At 36.0% G+C, this 27,073-nt stretch overlaps 1 protein-coding gene across 3 annotated transcripts in view; it reads right to left on the bottom strand.

Moving 5' to 3' along the window:
* The window catches only part of NELL2 (neural EGFL like 2), a 377,959-nt gene that overhangs the window by 173,813 nt on the left and 177,073 nt on the right, over positions 1 to 27,073 (bottom strand). For all 3 annotated transcript variants that reach the window (XM_057318980.1, XM_026502054.4, XM_057318979.1), the window contains 2 exons: positions 4,000 to 4,091; positions 92 to 194 (listed from right to left, as the gene is read on the bottom strand). In XM_057318980.1, the coding sequence (XP_057174963.1) occupies positions 92 to 194; positions 4,000 to 4,091 (195 nt within the window). The remainder of the gene's footprint in view (positions 1 to 91; positions 195 to 3,999; positions 4,092 to 27,073) is intronic.

Raw genomic sequence — 27,073 nt, forward strand, 5'->3', positions numbered from 1 at the left:
ACTTGCTTATAAAAATTTCTATTTCATGTCAGTTAAACTAGACTCCAGTAATAACTCACGCACATAAATCTTACTTTTGAAAAAGTCTTACCTTTACAAACTTTGCAACAGCTATGAGACAAGGTAATTTGATGAGATTCTGGACAATCCAAAGCCGGACAGCCTGAGCTTTCAACCAGCTTCATGGTTTGGTCCTATTAGACAACAGAAAATAAATCCGTCAAACTTCTGAATTAGGACATACTAAGAAATTCCTACATGCAGCATCTGAGGCGGCTCTTCGTCCACAAGAGTAAAATTTTCATCCTGAGAACATTTGCATAGGTCACAGGCTCACTCACAAAATGACAGTGTAAGTCATAACTGGAAAGTAGGAGCAGAACACATTGCAGCCATATAAATAATTTGCCAAACAACCAGGGAATCCTGAAAAATTCTTTTAGTTTTATAACACATTTGCACATCCAGATGACAACTGTGGCACAAATACAGCTTGAATTAGATCAGAGGCTCACTTTGAAAAAAACAATAAATAAAAACTGAGCCTTTTAAACATTTTCTTTTCAAAATTTTCTAGATTATGAAAAGATTCTCAGAGGTGATCCTGGTAAGGAATACTGGGGATCTCTCCCAAAACCACAAAGGAAATGAAGGCAGAATATCCTTTGGTTGGATTCTATACTGTCAACCTCCTATCTCTTAAGAACAGGGTCATTAACTATAGCAACATATAATAAAATGTTGGAACTTGTAGGCTTCCATTTTAATAGTGCTCAAAAGCTTAAATTTTTAGATGTCATTTCTACTAAGTACTACTCTTATGGAAGAAGTACTCATTTCAACATTTCCATCTTCCTGGAGTACCTATAGAAAAGAGATTACAATGATTTGAAAATGATCCTATCAAGCAAGTGGCAGGACCATACAATCCTGTAATTCTACTTCTGGGTTTTTTCCTCAAAAAAAACCCCAAAACACTAATTCAAAAAAACATATGCATCCTGATGCTTACTGCAGCATTATTTACAATAGCCAAGATATGGAAGCAAACTAAGTGTCCATTGATAGTGGAATGGATAAAGAAGATGTGAGACAGACACAATGGAATATTACTCAACCATAAAAAAGAAATGGAATGTTGCCATTTGTGACAATATGGATGGACCTAGGAAGTATAATGCTAAGTGAAATGTCAGACAGAAAAAGACCATATAAGATACCATATAATTTCACTTACATGTGGAGTCTAAAAAACAAAAGAAACAAAAACAGAAATAGACTCATAAATACAGAAAATGAACTGGTGGTTGCCAGAGTAAGGGGGCGGGGGTGGGTAAAATAGGTAAAGGAGATTAAGAGGTACAAATTTCCAGTTATAAAATAAATCACAGGGGTAAAAAATACAGCATAGGGAATACAGTCAATAATACTGTAATGCCATTGTATGGTGACAGATGATAACTACACTTGTGATGAGCATTTCATAATATACATAACTATCACATCACTATGTTGTACACCTGAAACTAGTATAATAGTGTATGTCAACTACACTTAAAAAAAAAAATGAGTGGTTGAAGACATGGATATAGTGGAGTCAAATGCTAGTCTTCCTTTGGTTTGACAATACTATCCATTCTGATCATCTTATTTTCAGAACCACAGTGTTTTCCAGTGTTACTATTAAAGTTACAGACCCCCAGGACACACTTTCAAGGCCACGAAAGTGAAAATAAAGGAACAGTGAAGGACTAGTGTCAACAGCCCAGGAAATAAAAGCTTGAGAGAGCTGTCAATTATGTAAAGGTATAAATACAGAAACTAAGGGGCCTGAAGGAAAACGAAACAATGAAAGTTCTTACTGTCAAGAATTTAGTCTGGGGTGCCTGAGTGATGCAGTCCGTTGAGTGTCCCACTCTTAATTTCAGCTCAGGTCATGATCTCAGGGTCGTGAGATCAAGCCCCTTGTGGGGCTCTACATTCAGCACGAACTCTGCTTAAGATTCTCTCTCCCTCTCCATCTGCCCTTCCCCCCTTCTTGCATGCTCTGTCTCTCTCTCTAAAATAAATAAATAAATCTTTTTTAAAAAAGAATTTAGTCAAGAACTCCAAAAACGTATGATAATCTGGTACAGCTGTGCTGTACAATCAATAGCCACTAGCTACATGGAGCTCTTGAATACTATAGACAAAATACGCAAAAGATTTTGAAGGATTAGTGTGACAATAGAATGTGTAATATTTCTTTAATAATTTTATGTTGACTGCATGTTAAAAAGATAATAGTTTCTACCTGTGGGGTTAAATAAAGAAAAATTAGCCCAATAAAACTTATTGTTTGTGGCTTACATATTTCTATCGGACAGCAGAGCATTGGAGAGGACATGATGCCTTTTGTTTGAGTTAAAAAAACGGTAACATTTGTTCATTCCCTCAATATTTACTTTCAGAGTATAGGCACTTTCAGAGTTGTCTATATACAGACTTCTCACTAATCCATTTTAAAATGAAATCATTTCATACCTATATTACAATCAAATAGGCAACTATTCCAATAAATTTCTAACCCATAATTACCAGTATTATGAGACAACACTGGTCAGATGAAAAGAATACACACAGATGCACACACACGCACACACACATGCATTGAGAAATTCCAAATGTGCTCAAGATATTTAAATTTAGAGCTGATATTTCAAAGTTAGAAACCAGCTGACAGAAGTTTCCCACCTTCCTTGAAGTAACTTTCCTCTGATTTCCTTTTCTTCATTTGGAGTTAGTAGACCTCACTCAAGGTCTTTCAATCCTTACCTTTATAGTGGGACCTACTTCACTCAAAACGGTGTTGGTGTAGGGTGCTGACAGGGGACACTCCATCTTGAAATATGTTTTGGGAATTCACGTTAATGTTCCTATATCTTAGCTCTCTTGTCTTTAAGATGGTGACCCACACCATAGGAAAGCGGATTTAAAGCTAAAAGAAGCAGCCCGAATACTTTATAGTGGGCATGAAGAAATCAGACCTCTCATTTTCTAGAAACCAAATCTGTCACAGTCTTGCCTCTTTCACATTTCCTCCTAGCTTCTTTCAAAGGACTTCTAACCTAAGATGCATGAAGTGGATAGCAGGCTTCTTTCAATTTATTGTGGCAAAATGCTTAGGATTTTCCTTTCCCTAACACTGAATAATCACATAAATTTATTGGTGGTGCCAGCAGCATTTTCTTTTCTACATAATCTATGCATACTAAATCATCCCCAAAAACCATTTAAAGAGAAGGCATCTAAAGAGAAAAATTAAGGGTCAAATGTAAAGGGAACTCTAAAGCAGAAACTTCATATGCAGAGTTTCCCTCAGATAGAATATGGCTTGCAATATCACATTATGGTCAAGGAATACAGTTTATAAAAGGCAAAAATGAAAAGTTTTATGAAACATATTTAGTTTTTCAATTAGCAGGTCAAGCAGCAGAGATAAAAACACTCACAATTGCTTCCGAAGCATACTTGAGGAGCCCATGGCAGTAAATTTATAAAGAATTCCCCTTCAAATCATTTAAAATATTCTTACCAAAGGGATTAATAACAATACCTGTCTCAACTCCTCCAAAAGCTAATTTTTACGAGGTAATTTTTATTATTTTCCATTGAACTGAATGATATTTGTCACATGGGTCAAAAACCATTAAGTGACAACAGGCTGAGTCTAAATTTATCTACACTTCTTCACAGGAGTTAGTTTGAATTTGGAAAAATAAGACAACTTCATAAAACTTTAATTGGACAAAACAGTATTTTTGTTTATTGGGGAAATTATTTTTACAGCCATTAATTTACATATTTGAAAAAAATGAGAATTTCTATTTGAAATATAATTAATATCTTAAATTTTTTCTTTGCCTTAAATGTTTTAAAGGTATTAAAGGGTGACATTTTAAAGAAATATTTACCATTTACATAACAAAGAATTCTGAAAGACCCAGGAAGTCTCCTTACCTTGCACTCATAGAGAACGCATACTCCAGAAGAAGAATAAACCGTATTTCTCTCTCCTTCAAAGTAGGTCCGTCCTTGAAATTGGCATATTGCTTTGGAATAAAAAATACACATACATTTATTTTTAATTTTTCTTTAGGAAAAATAGTTTGGGGGTGTTCAGATTATGTTTCACATGGTCTTAAGCCTTTTCAAAATGTCTGAATAACCATAAACCTAAATTCAATCTAATATAAGGCACAAATAGGATCCAGTTATTGTTATGCCCATTAAGGTCAGAGAGTAAAATAAGGTACAAAAAGGATAAGGACCATAACAGGTCAGAAGCAGGCTCTAAAAAAAGAGTGCCAATGAGCAGACTCTCAGATGACTTGCCTACTAGGTGATGTCGCACTTTAGGGCATATTAAGCAGGTGCCTGGAGCAGCTACGAATCAGGGCAACACAAATATGAAAAAAAGTGCATTTTTTAATATACCATTACAGAATTTTAACAACAAAATTTAAAAGAAGCTATTTTAACTTTAGTACATACATGAAAATTTTATGTTTTATGAGTTAGCACAATTTAATTTGTAAATACGTGTGGATTAGGGCATCCTACTTAGGATGCTGAAAAATCTTAATCTGGGCCTGCTTTGTTTCCATCACAAATTTAAAAAAAATTAAAATAGAACTTCAGATTCAATAGGAAAACATTTTTAATTAGTGAAAATACATAGAAATTATCAAATAATTTTTAAGACATTCAAAATAGCTTCAATTCACATAAATATTTTGCCGACAGAAATTGCTTGTTTTGAAATGAACCTTTCACACTCCCCATGCTGACTCATCACCTAACCAGAGACAGCTACCCCCAGCTAACAAAACTTAACCTTCAGATTCCGCCTCTGGTTTAGCTGACGTTTTTAAGACTCAGAACTAATTTTTGTTTTCACTACTTTGGTTTTTTTTGTTGTTGTTGTTCTTTTTTTGTTTTTGAAAAGTCACTCAATATTGTGGATGCTTTGGAGCTCCTTAGCATCTCGAAAAGGACCAATAGAAGTGATTATCTGATGAGGAGAGACTCAGTTTGTTAACCTTGTTTACTAAATCCAATTTTTAGTTTTAACCATGCAGACTTTACAAAATGGATGTGTACATTTTCTTCTAATTCCTTTGTGTGAACTTGAAGAAAATTTTTCCCTTTTCGAAATTCACGTATTCCCATAACTTTCAGAAGTACCAAGTTATCTTAGCACTTGGCTTTAATAAATACTGTTTTTGTATCATTTCTGAAAAAAAGTACCAAGTTGCTTCTAATAAGTGGTAACAAAGATATTTGATAAATTTTTATTAATATTAAACATATACATGGTTGTACAAATATTCATATTTAAAATGTAAACCAACTTATATCTTCACTGAAAAATTAACCTATTATTTAAAAGCTGCACATTTAGATAATGGAAAGCATGCACGTTGTTAAAATGTCACCCTTCAATGATCTCTTTACTCAGCTTTTATTAACAAATTTCACTACAGAATATATATATAGAGAGAGTACAGAATATATATATATATCACCGGTGAATTGATCTTAAAATTTCGGAGCTTGCTAGAAAAGAATACAACTTTCGTGCATAAATTATATTACTTAAAAGCTAGGTACAGCTTATGTACTTATTAATATTCAAAATGAAATGTTTCAGTTGCATACTATCGGTCATTTTATGAATTAAAATAGCATGTGCATTTGCTTAAAGAACCTGATTGATTATAAAATATACCTGTCCAACATGTAATTTTTATATAAACCTCACTTATGAGATCCAGTAACCTCAAAATACCAAGTTGTGACATATTGTGTCTTTGATGATACTTAAAAGTACCACATTTCATAAGATAATGTGAATAAATAAAACCTTCTTAACATCTCTTCAGCACTTGCCATTCAAAGGTTTCTAAGACTATTTTATTATATGATGTGATAACTGTAGCCTATTAAAGTCCAAGGATATGTTGAAAAGAACTGATATCCCAAGTCTTAGAACAGAAGAGAAAGGAAAATGTAAAAAACACAAGGGTAAGTTCTCCTTACACAAAGTCTTATGACAATTTAATATCCAAGCAGAGCAGACGGAGCTTCTGTTCTAAACTCTTAATTCAAAAGACTCAAACAGGCAACTTGTGGGACAACAGGGCACCAAATGGAGCTTGGCAGAGGGAAAAAGCACCAAAATGAATGAGATCACAATTGCTTCATTTTCTTTCAAGCAATGAGCACAACAGGGTGAATTTGGCTTAGGGAGAACCCAACGTGAGTGATTTTTGACTTGTTTCTTTATTGATCAGTTGCAATGATTTCCATAATTCTGAGATTTATCCCCAATACCTAGTAAGGCCACTAGGATATACCTTCCCTAGGTTCTTTGGTGGAAAAATGTTAAGAAACTTAGAAAATTGGGGCACCAGGGTGGTCAGTCGGTTAGCATCTAACCTTTGGCTAACCAAAGCATCTGCCTTTGGCTCAGGTCATGATCGTGGAGTCCTGGGATCTAGCCCCACATTGGGCTCCCTGTTCAGCAGAAAGCTTGCTTCTCCCTCTGCCTCACACCCTGCTCGTGCTCACTCACTCTCTCAAATAAATAAGTAAAATAAAAAAGAAAGAAAGAAAGAAAGAAAGAAAGAAAGAAAGAAAGAAAGAAAGAAAGAAAAAGAAAGAAAGAAAGAGGGAGGAAGGAAGGAAGAAAAGAAAGAAAGAAACTTAAAAAATCTATAATCATTGCTAAAAATACTACAGGGAATCCTGAAAATACCATTAGGAAGTCTCTGGAGCTTAGGAATAAGTTGAAAGAATAAAAGTCATATTTATTTATTAATGCATTTAACAGGTATGTACTCTGAGCTCCTATTATATGCCAGGTAGTCTTCTAGGTAACTAAAATCCAGAGATGAATGAGACGTGATGCATGTCCTCACTATGTAGTGGGGCAGACAGACTCATCCACAACTGACTACCATAAAAGCCAAAATGAAGTCTTATAATTGAGAAATTCATAAGTTATATGCAAACACAGGAGACTGAGCGGTGAACTTCCACGAGGGGACAAAAGGAAACAAACGGGCTGGAGAAGGACCAGGGCTCTGGCAATAGTGGGAAGTCATCAACACTGTAGGGCTAAGGAACAAGAACAGGAAATGGTTTTACTGGAGCCCTGTATGAGTCAGAGTTATGGGGAAGCAGTGTCTAGAGGGAACCATAATCAGGAGAGACACAGCTAGTGCCAGAAACACAGCGCAGCGCAGAGAAGGAACAGGGAAGAAACGTGGCCAACTCTCTCTCCTCCTGCCTTCTAATTTCCTGCCAGTGCCTCCCATTGGCAAAGCCTAACCAAAGGCGGTTGGCAAGAAGACCAGGGTGATGCAGCAGGCTCCTGGGGCAGAGAATAGGGCAGAGGAGAGGGAACGGAAGTGGGATAGGGGGTGCCAGGAATAACTGGTACCCAGCACATGTGGCTACCATATTAAATCATTTTAAACCAGGAAGAGTTTATACAGATAGGTTGCCTAGAAAAGCATGAGAGAGTGGAACAGAGAGCAAATAAATTTGAAGAGGAAAAATTGTGTCGTTTAAAAAATGCAGATCCACTTAAAGGAAAACTGAGGTAGCTGATCAAAATTAGGTCCATACGCAAGCAGAAGGCAAGATGGAGGAACTAAGCTCTGGAGAAATCAACGGTCAAAGCAGAGCGGGGAAAGCAGATGAGACCTGTGCCTAGACTTTACCCAAGGTCAGCCCCTGCAAGTATGAGACACAAAGCCTCAGAGACAATAATCCCTGTGGCTACCACAATACTGAAGAAACAAACAAACAAACAAACAAAAAAACCTCTAGAATGCCCTAACTGAAATGTATCTGCCTGCTTATTCTTCCCCAATAGAGTATAAAGTAAAAGATACCACTTCCTCCACGAAACAACAAAGGAATAATCATTTTGCTGTATTGATTTCTTCTTTAATTCAATTGCATTCACGTGTTCATAGTCAGAGGCTTCATTCTATCCTAGCTTTGGTGTGTGTGTTTGCACACACATGTATATGAAAGCGTAAGTTTCTTTTGACATAACTCTGGATTCCTATGCCCCAAACTGTCTACCAGCTTAAAGAAGAATTATATCAACGAGGCTACATTTTCAAATACTTATGCTAAGTGCTTATTGATTATATTACAGGCATATTTTTAAGATAAGGTGTTTGGAAGAAGTTGGATAGTCATTCATTCACATAGGCTTCTCACTTTTCAGACTAAGAAGCTATGCCTCCATGAATACATTACAAGATGCTAAAGTTATTAACCAATTTCAAATGCATATTGACTGTGACTCTGGTGTATGCTGCTGTTTGCATAACTCCAAGGGGATACCATTCATATTATGGTTTATGTGAATTATGTCACCAAGAACTGTCCCGTGCACAGCCTATTCAGCTGTAGGTGGAACATTAATTAGAACTTGGGGAATGTCAATAGGATGATATAACAAATGGTATGTATGTTTTACCAAGGCTACATTAAACATTACTAATTACATAATGACTAGCACCATAATGATAAGAGAATCTGCAAAAGCAATTAATGTGAATTATTTTCACTTCATTTTCCCCCCATTTTAACAATTAATAAGAAACAGGAAGACAGGAACTGGTACAGAAGCAAATTTGAAAGTCATTAGTTACAAAAAGTGAAAAGCAGTTTATAGCACAGACTGAGAAGCGGGTAAGTGAAAGAAGCCAATAAAACTCGAGAAGTCCTAAGTTACATATTAAAACCTCAATTTACTGGTCATTAATACAGAGATAGAAAATGCAGATCCCTCTAATGAGATTTAAATCAACTTCTGCAAACCTTTGTAGAAAGAATCATCCAAATCTACCTAAAAAATATCTTAAAATATAAAAAAAAGAAAGGATATATTGTATTTCCCTTCGAAACATTTCTTTGCTTTTCCTTTTTATTGCCAAATTGAAATACAGGAGTCTACTTTAAACTTCTCAATTGGTATTGCCACCTTTAAAAACGAACAAAACAAAATCAAAAGTTATAGATACCAAAAAGAAAACCAATATAAACCACTTAGGTGAGAAATGGGATTTATGATTTCTTTAAAATTCTCTTTGAAAACACCAGGTATCCCTGATCTTTAGATTGTTTAGCTGTCTGTGAAGGGCAGAGCTGTAGATAGTAGTGGTTTTTATGCGGTCTTCTTTGAAATCTTGATTTCCTCTGGGAGATCTTAAACGCCCCCTGTACAATGGCAGTTATCATATTCTGGGCCAACATGATAGTTATTTGTTAGTGATATACTAATCAAAGCTGTTGGATGAGAAAATAGCTCATTAACTGTAATTATGTATATTTATATTTTTATTATAGCTATTTAAAAAGAAAGTACAATAAATGCATTCAAGAGGCAGGCTAAGATTCTGTGGAGTCAAGCAAAAATAAAATCTAAAAGTGTTTCGCTATTCTTAAAAGACTCCAATCAGCCACGCTGCATTGTTCCAGCCCATGATGTTTCTTAGTAATCTGGACTCACTTGGAGTCAGTTCTTAACAATACAGTTATAATAAAAGTCTTGAGCACTAACTGCTAAAATTAATTTCTCCTTCTTCCGTAATGCTTAAATCTCTATTAGAGCACATTTTTCCTTTTCTCTTCTATTTAGTTATATGCTTTTGTAATCTTTCCTACGTGAGGACAGGGACAGTGTCTTATTTGCCTTTGGATCTTACTTAGCACCCAGCCCTGGCCGTGCATAATAAACTCTAAAGGTTTGCTGAATTTTTTTGATAAGTTCTCTTCCAGCTTACTGTTTGATGAAAAGCCTGAAAACAAGTGAATTGGGCCTCTTTGATCTGCACATTTCCCTTTACATTTGGCCTTATCCTTTTGATTTTGCCTCTTTCTTATAAAGATTCTATAAATTGAGTCTCACAGAAATATTTTGCCCTTTGTGTAAAATGGCAGCTTACTTCTCAAGGCAGCAGAGCTGACGTGCCTGAAATGGGAGCAGGTTTGCCCATCAGCTAATGAAAGAAAAACAGCAGCTCTTGTTAGAGCAGTGACTTATTAACATGAATAATACAAGGTAACATGTACAACAGAAGTCAGCTTGGACAAATTTGATGACAAAACTTCTCCCTCCTTTACATAAAGCCAATTTTTATGAGCCAATGCTATTTAAAATGATCAGAATTTCAGAGTGATTAAATAATTCACAAATTCATTAATTATACATGATCACTTCCTTTAACTAAATCTCATTAATTGTTTGGGAATTTAGTTGTTTGCAAAGCTAATATTAGAGTTTAGGAAATGAGATCACGAGAGTAGATGTGCAACCCTCCTGTCCCATTTTATATATATCATGTCCTTGGGCTTCTAAAGGACCAAAGAGCGCTTCTCCTAGGGGGCCTTAATTTAGGTCAGTAGCCTATTCTTCCAAAAAGAGAACGGCCCTGAAACACCATAAATCTAGCAGTGGTGAGGGGTTAGGAAGCAAAGAGGGATAAAAATAACTATCAGAATAGAACAAAAGCAAAAATGCTAACACCCTGTCCAAATCAGCCTTTGGGTTACAGGGTTATATACTGGGAAGACGGGAAATGGGTATTTAGAGGATAATAGAAAAAGTGTAGATGGAAGGAAGGAGTCAGAGCGTTTTTCCCCTGATTTAATTTTACCAATTTAAATGGCAAGTAAGATATAGTCTGGAATTCACTTGATTTCTGCCTTTCTATCACTGGTCTTGTTCTTGATCCTGGCTTATATACCATACAATGGGGTCTTTAAAAAAGACAATGTGATCAATTCATTTAGTCTTCTGGGGATGAGAAAAATGTAGTGAGTGGAGGCAAAAATTTGGAGAAAAATAAAGCATTTGTGTCAATACATGCATACTATTAAAATGACAGCATGAATACACATGAGGCAACAGGTTTTATCACTTTACAAAGAAAACATAATGTAAACTATAATAAGGAAAAGTTCACACATTGTCAGTTTCAAAGCCAGGACTAGAATCCATCTGACAGTGCTTCTGTATATCTTTTCTTACCACTAAAAATCCAGTGAACTCAGTTGAAACTTGAACACCTAATCTTTGGTTTAAATTTTAGAAAACATCTTTCCAAAGGACTAGCACCTTTTAGATACATATTTGGATATTATTGTGTGGAGACGTTGAACGTGTAATGCTTTGTGCGTTATAAAGCAGGACCTCTTTGCATTATAAACCACACATCTGTGCTCGACTAAGAGATTACAAGTAATGCCCCCGGAACAGTGATGGTGCAGTTTTAAAACAACCTCTTGTGTACACACAAAACAAAGAGGGAAAGTGTTGGGGGAGGGTAGTCCTTTTAGGAGGACATATTTTAAATAGTTTTCCGAGAGATATATTAATAACTCCTCCCATAATGCAAAGAGTATGAGCCAAGGGAATAGAAGAAGCTCAAGGTCAAAGGGAGCCAGTTCCATGTACCAGACACACGGAAGGGGCAGCACAATGAGGAGGGAGGAGGGAGCAGAGGAAGCAGCAGAGGACAGAAACGTTTAAAAGTATACTTGAGATGGGGGCACCTGGGTGGCTCAGTCATTAAGCATCTGCCTTAAGCATCTGCCTTCGGCTCAGGGCGTGATCCCAGGGTCCTGGGATCGAGCCCCGCCATTGGGCTCCTCCACTGGGAGCCTGCTTCTTCCTCTCCCACTCCCCCTGCTTGTGTTCCCTCTCTTGCTGGCTGTCTCTATCTCTGTCAAATAAATAAATAAAACCTTTAGAAAACAAAACAACAAAAAAAAGTATACTTGAGATGAAGCAGGAAAAGGAATGCAGAAAGGAACAAAAGGTTAAACAAGAGAAACAAAATAATTTCATAAAGATTTTTCAGGAAGAGTCACAACACCCAGTGGAAAAGGGGGGCATTTATGATAACCTACTGTCTGCCAGGTGCTGTACTAGACAGGTGCCCTCCTGCCAAGCATGGGAAACGGATGACCACACACACAAGTAACTACATACAACTCAGAGGTAGCGTGGGAACAGAAAGGAAGAACAATGACTTACAAGAGTGGAACTGGGAATGCTCCACAGAAGAGAAGCATCTGAAAATGAGTACTGAAATGCTTTAATATGATTTAAGTTGGGGTAAGAGTACTCATGATATATTCAGAGAATAAAATAGAATAATGCTCATATCAATATATTTAGTATACCTGGATCCTAATGGGGCATCTACTCAGGATACCTAGTTAAGCTGGAACTGATTTATTATAAACTGATTTTATAACCAATTTATATGCTTCCAACCTGCTAGGCCAACAGTTCTCAGCTGTGGATGCATATTAAAATCACTTGAGGAACATTAAAACTCTGCCCCAACTGCATGCCAGGCCAATTAAAAAGAATCTCGAAGTGTAGGACCTGGGTCTCTTTATTTTTTTTAAAGCTGCCCAGGCACAGCTAAGCTTGAAAACTATTTTGCTACACCGAGGAAAAAAGAACTAGGAAAGAGAAAAATACAATTAACACTTAAATGGGACAGTCACATGGACAGTAGGTAGAAGTCTTTTTATCCTATGTTATTTGGATAGTTACTTGGTCCCTTGTTTGAAAAAAATCAGTTAAAGTGAGAAATCACAGACAACAATAAATACATACTTTAACATTTTCATTTAAAACACAAATCCACACTCATTCAACAAGGTTTTGAAGTACAACACTTTTCTTGAGTATGGTTTCGTTGATTGTGCTTCATTGCGTACTTGGTTATATAAATAAAACATAATGTCGCCTACCATTTCTAATTTTTTTAAGTGGACTAAGGTAGATACTTGCCACACAATCTAAAGAGGGATCTTTCGAATTCTATTCCACAACATTTTAAGTTGTCTTACTGACATCTAATTTAAGAGTATATTTTTTAGCAGTTTGAATTTATCAGTGTTTTTCAAAGCACTCAACTCAATTTTTATTTTAAAAAAGTATTTCTTAGCATAATTCCCTCCAGTTCCATCCATGTCAATGCAAATGGTGGGTATTCATCCTTTCTGATGGCTGAGTAATATTCCATTGTATATATGAACCACATCTTCTTTATCCATTTATCTGTTGAAGGGCATCTTGGCTCCTTCCAGTTTTGCTGTTGTGGACATTGCTGCTATGAACATTGGGGTGCAGTTGCCCCTTCTTTTCACTATGTCTGTATCTTTGGGGTAAATACCTACTAGAGACTCTGGACTTCGGGAACCAGACTGAGGGTTACAGATGGGAGGGGGTGGGGGATGGGGTAACTGGGTGATGGGTATTAAGGAGGGCACGAGTGGTGATGAGCACTGGGTGTTATACACAACTAATGAATTGTTGAACACTACATCAAAAACTAATGATGTACTATATGCTGGCTAATTGAACATAATAAAAAATAATTAAAAATAAAAATAATAAATAAAAAAGTATTTATTTTCATATTCATATTTCACTGATTTATGTATTATATATGTATATGTATTTACAGGAATTCAATAACATTACAATTGCAAGACAAATACAACTGACATAAACAGGTTTGGGAACACCTACCTCTTGGTTAGCATGAAAATCATGTTGTGGGAGCATTAAGTGTACAGGCTTAGCCTCAAGTTCAGTTGATACCTTTTTAAATTTTTTTTAACAGAGCCAATGGAAATTGTAGATGAGTCCTTCTCAATTCACCTGGAGATCTTATTTAAATGAAAATCCTGATTGGGTAGATCTGAGATTCTGCATGTCTAACCAGCCTCCAGGTGATACAGATGCAGCTGGTCCAGTGATCACACTTTGAGTAGAGAAGTTGTAGATCACTGATTATTAATCCTGCTTGCATGTTAGAATCACCTAAGAAGACTACTGAAAATATCAACATGGGGACCGCAGACTAATGAAATCAGAGGCTCTAGGAGAGGGGCCTGGGCATCAGTGGTTTTTAAGAGCATCCAGGTGATTCCAATGTACAGCTAGTGTTGCAAATCCCTGTGTAGATTAATCCAACCAGTCAATTTAGTGAGCTTTTAATATAAATCTCCATCGTGGACAAAATCAGAGAATGACTCATAGGATGTTACTGTAAGTTCTGGACAAAACTATTTTATTCTTACACTATAAGGATAACATCATAAACCTACAACTCTATTTCCAGTGGTTTTCTTAACTTCTAAACAACTTACTTATGTTTATAATGTAAAAAAAAAAAGTAATAGAAGTCATGGAAGTGGAGGACAAGGGAGAGGATGAGGAAGGGGGTGGGGATGGCAGAGGCTGAAAGGGAGGCAGAATTCAAGTGCACTGAAGACTGGAAATCGAGCCTAATTAAATACAGCTCTGCTTGTATTTTGGGACAAAATATTTGTTGAAATACATCACTTTTTCCTATTTTCAGACAATTGCCCCCCTTAGGGGGCTAATTAAGTAAAATTTTCTACTGCTATGCTAAATGAAACATTGAGGTTAAAATGTTAACTACATTAAGTCTAGAAATAAGAATTAAATTACACCCAAACTTAACACTTCTCATAATCATATGTCAAAATTTGATTACACTCCTCAAAAAAGCCTCAGGAATTAAGAAGTGAAAGGGCTTCCTATACTATTTCATGACTTCGAAGATGTTATCATGTTTATTGCTGCATTCCTCCTCACCATCATTTATTAAGAAGTAAATTATGGAAATGTTCTTTCTCATCCCCTCACTCAATAAATACCTCTTGAGTAGTTGCTATACACCAGACAGTGCTAAGCACTGGGAACACGGCAGTGAACAGACATAGACCTTGCCTTCACAGAATCTGCAATATAGAGGCAGACTCAAGGACAACTAACCAGGAAAATAAAAAATAACTGCAGGTAACACTAAGTAAAGAAAACAGTCAAGAGTCTGAGGTACTTAATAACTACAGGGCCACTTTGGATGAATCAGAGAATACCTCTGGGAGGAGATGAAATTTTAGTTGAGACCAAAGATCTGAGAGGAGCTAATACGGGAAAGAATGACAGGAAAGAAAAATTCCAGGCAAGGGTGCAAATTAACTTGGCTTATTTGAGAAACTGAATGAACTCCAGCATGGTATTTTCTCCTTATATATTATTACTAATTCTAGACATTTGCCTTGTGGTCAGACAGTATATCCTGCATAATTTCAATTCTTTGAAATTGGTTGAGATGAACTATATCATCCAGTATATTCAATATTTTAAATGTTGCATGGGTGCTTAAAGGAATACGTAACCTGTACTTTGGGAGCATAATGGTCTATATATGTTTATCAGGTTTGGACTGTTAATTATATTCAAGTGCTCTGTATCCTTAATGACTTTTGTGTGTGTTTGTATTCTGTCAATTACTGCAACTTCACTCTGACTATGGATCCATCTATCCTTCCTTGTAGTTCTGCCAATTCTGTATCATATATGTTAAGGCTATATTATTAGGGATATAAAAATTTAAATTGCTATGTCTTCCTTGTGATTTGAAATTTTATCATTATGAAGTAACTCTAGTAATACTTTTTGCCTTGAAGTCTACTTTTTCCGGTATTAATCAGGAGAAACCAGCTTTCTTTTCTATGGGTTTTTACTGTCCTTTCACTTTTAACCTTTTTGTATTCTTATGCTTTAGATATACATCTTTTAAATGGTATAGAGTGATTTCATTAATTCAGTTCCAATATATTTATCTTTTTTTTTGTTGTTGTTATTTTATGTTAGTCACCATACAGTACATCATTAGTTCTTGATGTAGTGTTCCATGATTCATTGGTTGGCCTAGCCCAGTGACGGGTATTAAGGAGGGCACATATTTCATGGAGCACTGGGTGTTATGCGCAAACAATATATTTATCTTTTAAAATGGATTGTTTAGCCCATTTACATTTAGTGTAACAACTAATATATTTAATTTTTTAACCTACTATCTTATTTTGTGCTTTATCTTTCCCTGCCTTTGCTTTCTTTTTCTTCCCCTTTTATTATTTATTTTGGATTAAATTTTTTTTTCATCATTCCATTTTCCCCTACACTCACTCAGTAACACATTTTAACCCATTTAACACATTTTGCTCCTGACCATACTATAATGTTATTATTGTATTTTTTAAATTCTATAAATTCTTAAGATACTATGAATACAACACCAAAGGCAATATTCATGAAAGATATCATTGATAGCAGGACTTCACTAAAATTTAAAATGTCTTCTCTGCAAAAGAAAACACCAAGAGTATTAGAAGACAAGCCACAGACTGGGAGAAGACATATTTGATAAAGGACTGTTATCCAAAATAGACGAAGAACTCTTAAAACTCAACTATAGAAAAACAATCTCATTTAAAAATGAGCCAAAGAATATATGCAGATGTCAAATAAACATAAGAGATACACCATATCATATGTCATCAGGGAAATGCAAATTAAAACAATGAGATAGCACTACACACCTATGAGAATGGCCAAGATCCATAACACCGATAACACCAAATGTTGGCAAGGATGTGAAGCAACCAGAAGTTTCATACATTGTTGGCAGAAAATCAAAATGGTACAGCCACTTCAGAAGACAGTTCAGCAGTCTCTTACAAAACTAAACATACTCTTACCATAGTATCCAGCAAGTACTCTCCTTGGTATTTACCTAGAGTAGTTGAAAAGTTAACGTCCACACAAAAACCTAAACACAGCTTTTGGCAGCTTTATTCATAACTGCCAAAACTTGGAAGCAATCAAGATATCATCTTTCAGTAGGTGAATGGAGAAATAATTGTATATCCAGACAAAGGAATACTGTCAGTGCTAACAGAAACGAGCTATTGGGGCATCTGGGTGGCTCAGTCAGTTGCGTGTCTGACTCTTAGTTTTGGCTCAGGTCGTGATCTTATGGGTCACGGGATTGAGTCCCATGTTGGACTCCATGCTCAGTGGGGAGTCTGCTAGAAGATTCTTGCCCTCTGCCCCTCCCCCCATGTGCGCATGCTATCACTCTCCCTCAAATAAATAAATAAATCTTTAAAAACAAGAAAGAAATGAGCTATCAAGCCATGAAAAGACGTAAAGAAACCTTAAATGCATATTGCTAAGTGAAATAATCTAATCTGAAAAGGCTACATACTGTATGATTCCAAACATATTACATTCTGGAAAAGGCAAAACTATGGAGACAATAAAAAAGATCAGTGATTGCCATAGGCGTGGGGGGGATGAATGAACAGGCAGAGCACAAAAGATGTTTAGGGCAGTGAAAATACTCTGCATGATAATGATGAATATATGTCACAAACATTGCCCAAACCATCAGATTGTACAACACTAACAGTGAACCCTAAGGTAAACCATGGGCTTTGGGTGATTATAATGTGTCAATGTAGGTTTATCCTTGGTAACAAATGTACCATTCAGATGAGTGATGATGATAATGGGGGAAGTTATGCATGTTTGGGGGTGTGGGGTATATGGGAAATCTCCATACCTTCCTCTCAATTTGGTTGTAAACTTCAAACTGCTCTAAAAAGAGTAGTCTTAAATAAAAGTGTGATCAGTCTATTCATTACTCCCTTGAAAGTAATATTGTCTCCTTTATAGATTTTTCTTTGTCTTCAATTTCCTGAAGTTTCACTATACTGTGTCTAGATGAAGATTTATCTTTATTTATCTTTTGTGTGATTCATTGGGGTATTTGAATCTGCAGATTGGTGTCTTTTACCAGTTCTGGAAAATTCTTAGCCATTTTTCCTTCCTTCTACTCTTGAGATTCACATGAAATGTCATTCTCCTACATCCTCCCTGTCTTCTTCCTTCTCTTCACTATATTCCATCTTTTTAAATTTTTTTGTTCTGACTTTTAGATAATTTATGATGTATTTTCCAGCTCACTAATTCTATGTATCTCTGTCTACTCTGCTATTAAATCCATCTTTTGAGGCTATAGTTTTTCCCAGTTGTATTTTTCATTTTGGGAGTTTCTGTTTCTTTTCTTTCTTTCTTTCTTTCTTTCTTTCTTTCTTTCTTTCTTTCTTTCTTTCTTTCTTTCTTCTTTCTTTCTTTCCTCCCTCTTTCTTTCCCTTTCTTTCTTTCTTTCTTTCTTTCTTTCTCTCTCTCTCTCTTTCTTTCTTTTCTCCCTCCCTCCCTTCCTTTTTCAAATAAGCTATCTTGTTTTCCTTTTCCCTGAAGATAAAACCAGATTTACCTGTTATTTCTTTAAACATACTGTGCGTAATTGCACTATATTAAATGATGGTTAATTCTAATTTGACATCTTTGCAGTCTGTTGTCTGTTGTTTCTTCAAGTTCTTATTCTTAGCGTTTTGTTTCATTCGGTGTCTAGAAGTACTTGAAAAAATATTTCTAAGAATAACTTGAAGTTTAGGATGAAGGTAGATTATTACTTCAGAAAGGAGGTTCATTTTCTTTTACCAAGTGTATAAATGACCTTAAACTAAATCCAAGCCTTAAGGCCCCTGACAAACCATGATGTAACTCAGGTTTCCCGTCCCAAAGGTGCAGCCATTTAGAAAGCCAGTTTATTGAGTTTCCTGTACACTCGCACCTTCTAATTCTCTGGGCTTTTACATCTGTCCCCTTTGCCCCACAAGGCCATAAAAAGGAAAGCCCAAATTTTCTGAGATGAATAGTCTCTCACAGCAAAAGCACTTTACTGATTGTTTGTTTCACTGTGCTCTCTTTTTTTGGGTTTCTCTTCATTTTTGTCTGGTAATCTCTTGCTATTTGTTTTCAACTTTTAGATGTCTTTATTTTTTTTAAATATTTGTATTCCTCTTTCTTAGTTGCTTCCAGAAATGGCTGATTCAAATGACTTAGTCTTTTGACTTTACCCAAAATAGGAAATTTCATTCACTGCTTTCGTCTTTTTAATTGATTGAAAATAGAAGAGTATAAACACCCTATTGATGACACGAAGAAACTCTAAAGTTCAGATTAATTAATAACAAAATTTAAATCAGCCAAATTAAAAACAAGAATGCAATCCAAACAAATAAGCAAACGAACAAACAACAAAAGCAGGCAGTTCTATTAATGGCTGCTAAACAAACAAAGAAAATCTTGACTCCTACAGAAGCCACACTGCCTAGAAATTAAAAGATAAAAACGAAGATTCGAGACCTCTAAAGTACAAAGTATATACTAAACTAAATAGTGTTCAATATCAAACATATGCTAGGGTCAGCCCTATTTAAAAAAAACAATGACAACAATCAGGAGTTAACGTTGGTGTGTTACATAGATATTTTCTCAATTAAGACAGTCTCTGCTGGAATGTGGCTCTGAAAATTTCAGTAGTCAGAGAGACCAGAAATGAAGTCACCCCCAAATGTCTACTACTAGAAATTAATCCAGGCTAATTGTCATCAGATAATTGAAACTTTTCAATTAATTATTCTTATTAATATTTTGCAAAGTTTATTTGAATATAATCATTTTATATAAAAATTATAGAATCAAGAAATGTCTGATTTACAGTTAGTCTCCCACTCTCATGAAGTTTTTTTTTTTTTTTTTTTTAGTTAGTTAGTTAGTTAGTTATTTAGGTAGTTAGAGTGCAAGCGGGGGTAGGGGTAGAGGGAGAGGGAGAGAATCTCAAACAGACTCTGCACTGAGCATGGAGCCCAGTGCCAGGCTCAATTCCAGGACCCAGAGACCATGACTTGAGCTAAAATCAAGAGTCAGACACCCAACTGACTGAGCTCCCCAGGAACCAATGAAGTTAAGAGAAAAATGACATATAATCTAGTACTGACTTCAAACTTATCTATTCAAGCATAAAATTATTTTTTATTAAAAGTAATAGAAAACTTCCTTAATTTACTTGATCAATTCATACATTTAAATTACTATCATAAATTACCATCATAATATAATTATTCTATATACCTATCTACCCATTGACCAGATTTACTGTCATGCTTTATTTTTAATGTTGTAATTTATTATCTAAAATTATAGAATTATTTTAGTTATTCAGACTTTTATCAAAATATTTAGAGCTAACAATATTTTTTAATTCTATAAAATATTTAAAATTTCTAAAATACCCATGCTATACTAAAATTAGTTATTTTCTAATTTTTCAGAGTATAGTTGCTTTGTTTAACATAAAGCATACTCATTCTTTTAATATTTTATATTAGTCTACATTTCCCAGGTATACCTTCTAACTGTTTTCTAGGTCATGCATAACCACTCAGAATACAGCAGTATTGGCCATTCTAACAATTGGGACAAATAGTGTCAGCAAGTGCACATTCAGTTCACAATCAATAATTAGTTATAATAATAAAACATCTGTTTGTTCTGTTGATAAAACTCTCTTTAATAGAGAGACTCCGTATTTGACCACTCTGTCCATATTCTTTTCCAATTTTTCATGGAAGACATCTCTAAGCCAACTATTATTTTTATTTTAATTCTAAATCACCCATTTTTCTGTGATTATTTTTTGGCACATAGTTCCTATTGCTCTGTAACAATCCTCCATGAGAAATACATGAATCAAGCCCTTAGAGCACTGTCACCTGGCTGTGTAACGATTGTGATCAACCAACAGCATTAAATTGCCAATGCCCACAGAGAATCTTTCTTCCATTCTTGTGCTGGTTCTTATACATGCGTTTTGCTCTTCATTAATTCCATATTGTCATTTAATTATTAAGCTAGGTCTTCCTCTCCAACTCTGCATATCCTCCCTTGGTATTCAACCAAAAGATAATTCTTGCTCTCCAGACCCAAACAATCTAATTAAAACCCAGATACAAATGAGGACAAAAAGGACAAAAGGATGGCTACAAAGAAATGTGTGTCCAGCTACAAATTAACAAGATGAAAATATGGACCGACTGATGAGGGACTCAATGACAAAGTCATAGGAACCAGCTGCTACTGTTGAAGGAAAGCCTCATAGCAAACAAAGTTCCAATTTATTCAAATATGATTTCCTTTGGGGAGTCTTCCCTGTATCACTTGAATGAGAGATTTCCTGTACTCTTTGGATCCACAGCACCTTCTACCTATCCCTAACATGGCATCCAGCACATTATATTGTAATCACCCCTCACTTGAACTGTAAAGTCTCAAGAAACACTGTATTATTGTGTTCATATCTCAAGCATCTAGCCAAGTGCCCGGAACTTAAGAGATTGTACAGTGAATAGAAAAGTGCCATCTCCCACCTCTCTCCCACTCATTGACTACTATAATTCAGAAACACTGGCATTTAAAGTCTGAGCTCGTTCTGGCTTGGAGGCCTTAATTCTTGCTATTTCCTCGCTCTAGAATGTCTCCCCAACACCCTCCATCCTGCCCACACCACACATTTTGCATACTCATCCTTTTGATCTTAAATGATACTTTTCTAGAGAAGGACTTCTCAAATTCCAGCATAAGTTAAGTCCCAAGATTTGCCTCTCACAGCACCTTATACTTTCCTATATTGGCCTTATAGAATTTGTAATGTGTGTGTGTGTGTGTATCCTTAACTACAAATCAAAGCAAAGCTAATCAAAAAATAAAAACAAAGGTCCATGGATTTTTTTTTCCCCCCAAAGGTGGTTTCAGAAAAGAAAAATGAATATTCTTTATATATCTCAATGGTATGAAATATGAAGTTCCTCGAACATGTACAAACATCAAGATTAGAATTTCTTTGGCCAAAACAGCTTGTAGTAGTCCTGAGAATTGACTCAGGGTTGATAAAGCCATAAGACAAATCCATTTGCCACTCCTTTTTATACAGCATGAGAACTAAGAATAGTTTTCACATCTTTAAAAGGCTGAGTGAAAAGTCAAAAGAATAGTATTTTATGACATGTGAAAATTATATGAAATTCAAGTTTCAGTAAACATGGTTTTATTGGAATATAGCCAAGCTTGTTTATTTACATACTGTTTATATGCAGAGTTTAGTAGCTGCAAAAAAAGAATACGTGACCTGTAAAACCAAAAATAGTTATTGTCTGTTCTTTTACAGAAAACAGCTTTCCAACTTCTATTCTACCCAAATTATTACTCTAGGCCTTACGTGGTAATTCAATTTGCTTTGTTAGTAATTAATTGATTTATGGGCATGTGACCCCATTCTGGTCAATGAGAAATGAAAGAAACCTGTGGAAAGACTTCTGGGAAAAATTTACTTGCCTTTAAGAATGATATACAGATACAGAGAGCTGATGTTGCCTTTATTCCTCTGGATGCACTTTATCTGGATACAATTCCTGGAATTGTTATAATAGTCTTGCTCAACATACAAAGGAAGGTAGAAAACAAGAAGCAAAAAGTAGACAGGAGGCAGGCATAATTTTCCTGAGTTGCCCTGTCTGTGAATTGCTTCTTGCATGATTTCAGAACTTTTCTCTCTCTTTTTTTCCTCCCCTTTGCATCAGGATTTTCTTTTCTTTTTTTTTTTTTAAAGATTTTATTTATTTATTCGACAGAGAGAGACAGCCAGCGAGAGAGGGAACACAAGCAGGGGGAGTGGGAGAGGAAGAAGCAGGCTCATAGCGGAAGAGCCTGATGTGGGACTCGATCCCGGAACGCCGGGATCACGCCCTGAGCTGAAGGCAGACAATTAACCGCTGTGCCACCCAGGCGCCCCTGCATCAGGATTTTCTGTTACTTGTAGTCGAAGACACACACAGCTAAACCCAAAGCATATGGAATGGTATTGAACTATATGGCATGAACGAGTGAAAAAAGAAAACTTGTGACAACATTTATTATAAGAAGAGGCATCTATACAAGATAGAAATGCAAGATTCAAATGCTAAGGAAAAGAGACTAGAATGATGGATGGCAAGAGGTTTGGAAAAAGGGACACACAAGAAAAAATACATATATATATACACACACACACACACACAAATAAACATTAACCACATTTCTTCAGTTTTGGACTTAGTTTCTTCTGTACCAATTACCAGTTGGCATGCTATCCCTCTGCTGTACCAAGGGAAGGTCTAGAATTTACATGTGCCCCATTTTTCCACATGTGCCTTTGAATTTCAGGAAGAGGCAGGATACACTACAACACAGTATACTAGAATGGCAGCATGTGTCATGCAATAGTATATGGATAAGAGAAAAACTCTGATCCAGGGATATGGTTCATTTATATGGTCATGTATCAATAATAATAATAGCTAACACTTATATGGAACTTATTATATGCCAGGCAAGGTTTCAAAATACTCTACATATATTAACTCTAACTCTACCAATAAATCCACTTGATTAACCAAAGTCACTCAGATGGTAAGTAGCAATTCCAGGATTTGAAGCCAGATAGTCTTGTTCCCTGAGTTCAGAGTTTTTTTGTTTTAATGATATGTTATTCACCATACGGTACATCATTAGTTTTTGATGTAGTGTTCCATGATTCATTGATTGCGTATAACACCCAGTGCTCCATGCAATATGTGCCCTCCTTAATACCCATCACCGGGTTAGCCCATCCCCCCAGCCCCTCCCCTCTACTGAGTTCAGACTTTTAATCAATATGGTATACTGTCTCTTATCTGATTCTCAATTTTCTCATCTGTAAAATGAGGATTCTTCATCAGAGAATCAATAAACTCTACAAAATGTGAATAGTGTAAATTATCAGCACTTAGTACCAGCAAAACATTAGAAGTCACATTAGCCTTTTCCAGAAACTTCAAATTGATGGACACATTTGTCCATATTGTCATCCTAAATACAAATAACAAAATTCATATAGGCTAACAAGATAATACATAAATAAATTGTCCCTTCATACTTTTTTTTTTTAAGAGAGAGAGAGAGTGCAAGTGGTGGGGAAGGGGCAGAAAGAGAGGGAGAGAGAAAATCTTAAGCAGACTCCACACCCAGCGCAGAGCCGGGTGCAGGGTTCCATCTCATGACCCTGAGATCATGACCCTGAGATCATGACCTGAACCAAAATCAACAGTAGGACGCTTAATCAACTGAGCGTTACTCAGGCGCCCCATTCCTTCGTACATCTTTGTGTCTGACTGTAGTCAACAACAACAACAAAAAATTTAGCCATTTCACAATAGGTATGCTTTCATAAATCACTGGTAACAGCATCATTTTTCCCTGCACTTTAATCTTTCTAGACAAGGAATTACTCCTTCTTTTTTATTTCCCCATGATCCTATGTTTTATAGAAATAAAAAAATCAAAGATCCTATCCAATATATTCAACAAACTTTGTATCTCTTCTTTAATATTTAAAACAATAAATATTACCCATGCAAAGGAATCAAACCTAAATAAATCACTGCTGGTATTATTATCATCACATACCTACAATGTGGCTTCAAAAATATCATGTAAAAGGGGCGCCTGGGTGGCACAGCGGTTAAGCGTCTGCCTTCGGCTCAGGGCGTGATCCCAGCGTTGTGGGATCGAGCCCCACATCAGGCTCCTCCACTATGAGCCTGCTTCTTCCTCTCCCACTCCCTCTGCTTGTGTTCCCTCACTAGCTGGCTGTCTCTATCTCTGTGGAATAAATAAATAAAATCTTAAAAAAAAAAAATATCATGTAAAAGACTGAATGTTGAGAAATCCTTAGTTTCCATGGCGCTATAATTAAATAAAGCATACGTTGCTTATTGAATAGGATTGGAAACATCCAGGCAGCTTTGGCTTATATAAACCAAACTCTTCAAACTTGGACAGTATGAAAGCAATGAAAAGATCTATCCACTCACCAAATTAAAATTGTCAGAATTTAAGATCAGCTTTCCAAATTAAGTATTCAAACAATAAAATCAAATGCCAAAGAGGGAATAGTAAAGGCTAGCAAAGAGAGAGAAAGAGACCAAAAAAACCAATTAAAGTTAATATTACCCCACTTTATAGGACTTGTATCATGGTAAATTTGCACACACTCATAAATAAGTTAGAGACTATGAAAGGCGAAATGGTTCTGATAGAAAGAGAGATTTCAGCATTAAATTAATATCACTCATGCTACATTAATCTTGCATGACAAAATCAGTTCTCTCAACAAAAAGATGACTCCAAAAGGACTGTGATACTTTATTAGCATTGACAAGGGTTTAAATCAAAGATTGACAGGTAATGAACCTCTTCAAGTTGCCTGTTACTTCAGTTCAGTCTGTCCCAACAGGTTTAGCTAAAGGTAAACTGCAAAAGAAATTTCCTTGGAGGATTCAGTGTAGCCAGAGCTACTGTAAAGGAGAGAAGAAAAATACTGCATTATCAGCTCCTTTAAAAAAATTATATATTACAAATATTCAATAGTTTTTCAATGTTATCTCTATTTCCTTCTATAATGCCTTATCTTTTCTCTCAAGCATACTGAAATACAAAAAAAAAAAAAAGAATATCTTTTTCTTTCTTTTTTTATTTTTGAGAGAAAGAGAGAGAGCATGAGCAGGGGATGGGGGGCAAGCGGCAGAGGGGGAGGGAGAGGTGGAATCTCAAGCACGCTCTTCACTGAGCCAGAGCTGGACGCAAACCTCGATCTCACAACCCTGAGAGCATGACCTGAGCCAAAATCAAGAGTCAGATGCTTAACTGACTGAGCCACCCAGGCGCTACATTTTTTTAAGTAGACTTTACGCCCAAAGTGGGGCTTGAACTTATGACCCTGAGATCAAGAGTCACATGCTCCACCGACTGAGCCAGCCAGGCGTCCCAAGAATATAAATTTCTGTTACCATCCCATTATTATTCCTGATTCTTTAATTTTTCAAAATTTTTAATTGATTATTTTTTTAATTTTTAAAGATTTTTATTTTTAAGTAATCTCTACTTCCAAAGTGGTGCTCAAACTCACAACCCTGAGATCAAGAGTCACAATGTCTACCTACTGAGCCAGCCAGGTTCCCCTTTCCTGATTCTCTTCTAATGTATCTTGGACATTTATCTTTCCTTCTGGCTTTTCCAGCCAGGACATATGTAGCACACACCAAATATAAGTGTAGTGAGACAGCATGTCAGGTGACTCCTCTTCTTGTTCACATATATCATTTCCTTTAACATTTTCATCCCCTATAGAAGGAACTATTTAGTCACATCCTCAGAAGAGACAGTAAGAACTGATTGCTTTTGGGATCATTACAGGTATTTCCAAGATGCCATTCTGCTTAGCTAACAAGAGTGAGGTGATGCCCCCAAGGGAGCAGGAGAGGGGCAGGGAATAGGGAGGGCACTCTTAGAACAACTGCAGATGGTTCACGAAAGAAAAGGAGAGGTGACACAATCACTCAGGATGTAGTTATGCAAAAAGGAGAATGGAAGCCAAAAAGGGGAAATGGCCCCAAGGTAAGTGCTGTCTTGCCCACCAGGGAAAACCTGTCATGTGGTGAGCATGCACAGTACTCGATGGTAGGAAATATTTTCAATCAACAGGATTATTACCACCAAAGGTGTAAACCATGAATTGTGTATAAACCATAGAACTCAGCAGGAAACTAGAAAGCAATTGTGTAAACCCTGGAAATCAGCAGGAAACTAGAAAGGAAGAGAAAATGGGAAATTGGAGGGGATTCTGAGTACATATCCCAAGCTCTGTGTAAAGTGCATTCCAAGAAAGTCCTCTCCTGCACAAGGGGTTGAAATGAGAAAGGTATCCTTCTTCAGAGGGAAAGAAAACCACCCAAAGGAGACTACTTTTTTTTCCTTTTCCACCTTTTTTTGAAAATAAAAGAGTTCACAAATGTGTATAGCTAAAGATCAGGTGAAAAGAGAAGATGTGTTCCTTTCCAGCTTCTAGAGCAGACGGTGTTCAGGATAGCCCACAACTACTGGGCAGAACAGATAAGAAGGGGAAATTTTATTAATACATCATGTTAGGACACTTTATTTTGAGACTTTTATAAGGAGGTAGATATTTTCTAATATGCTAATGTTAGAGGATTCACTGAGAGGAAACGAGAAGTTCTAGGAGCTTTATAAAGCTTGTGTGCTTTCATGTGGCTATACTGCATAACGCAAGCAAAATCAAGCAACTCCGAAATTCCATTTATTCTATTTAGGCTAAACAGC

The sequence above is a fragment of the Ursus arctos genome, unplaced genomic scaffold, assembly GCF_023065955.2.
Source record: "Ursus arctos isolate Adak ecotype North America unplaced genomic scaffold, UrsArc2.0 scaffold_26, whole genome shotgun sequence".
In the NCBI taxonomy this organism is placed as follows: Eukaryota; Metazoa; Chordata; class Mammalia; order Carnivora; family Ursidae; genus Ursus; species Ursus arctos.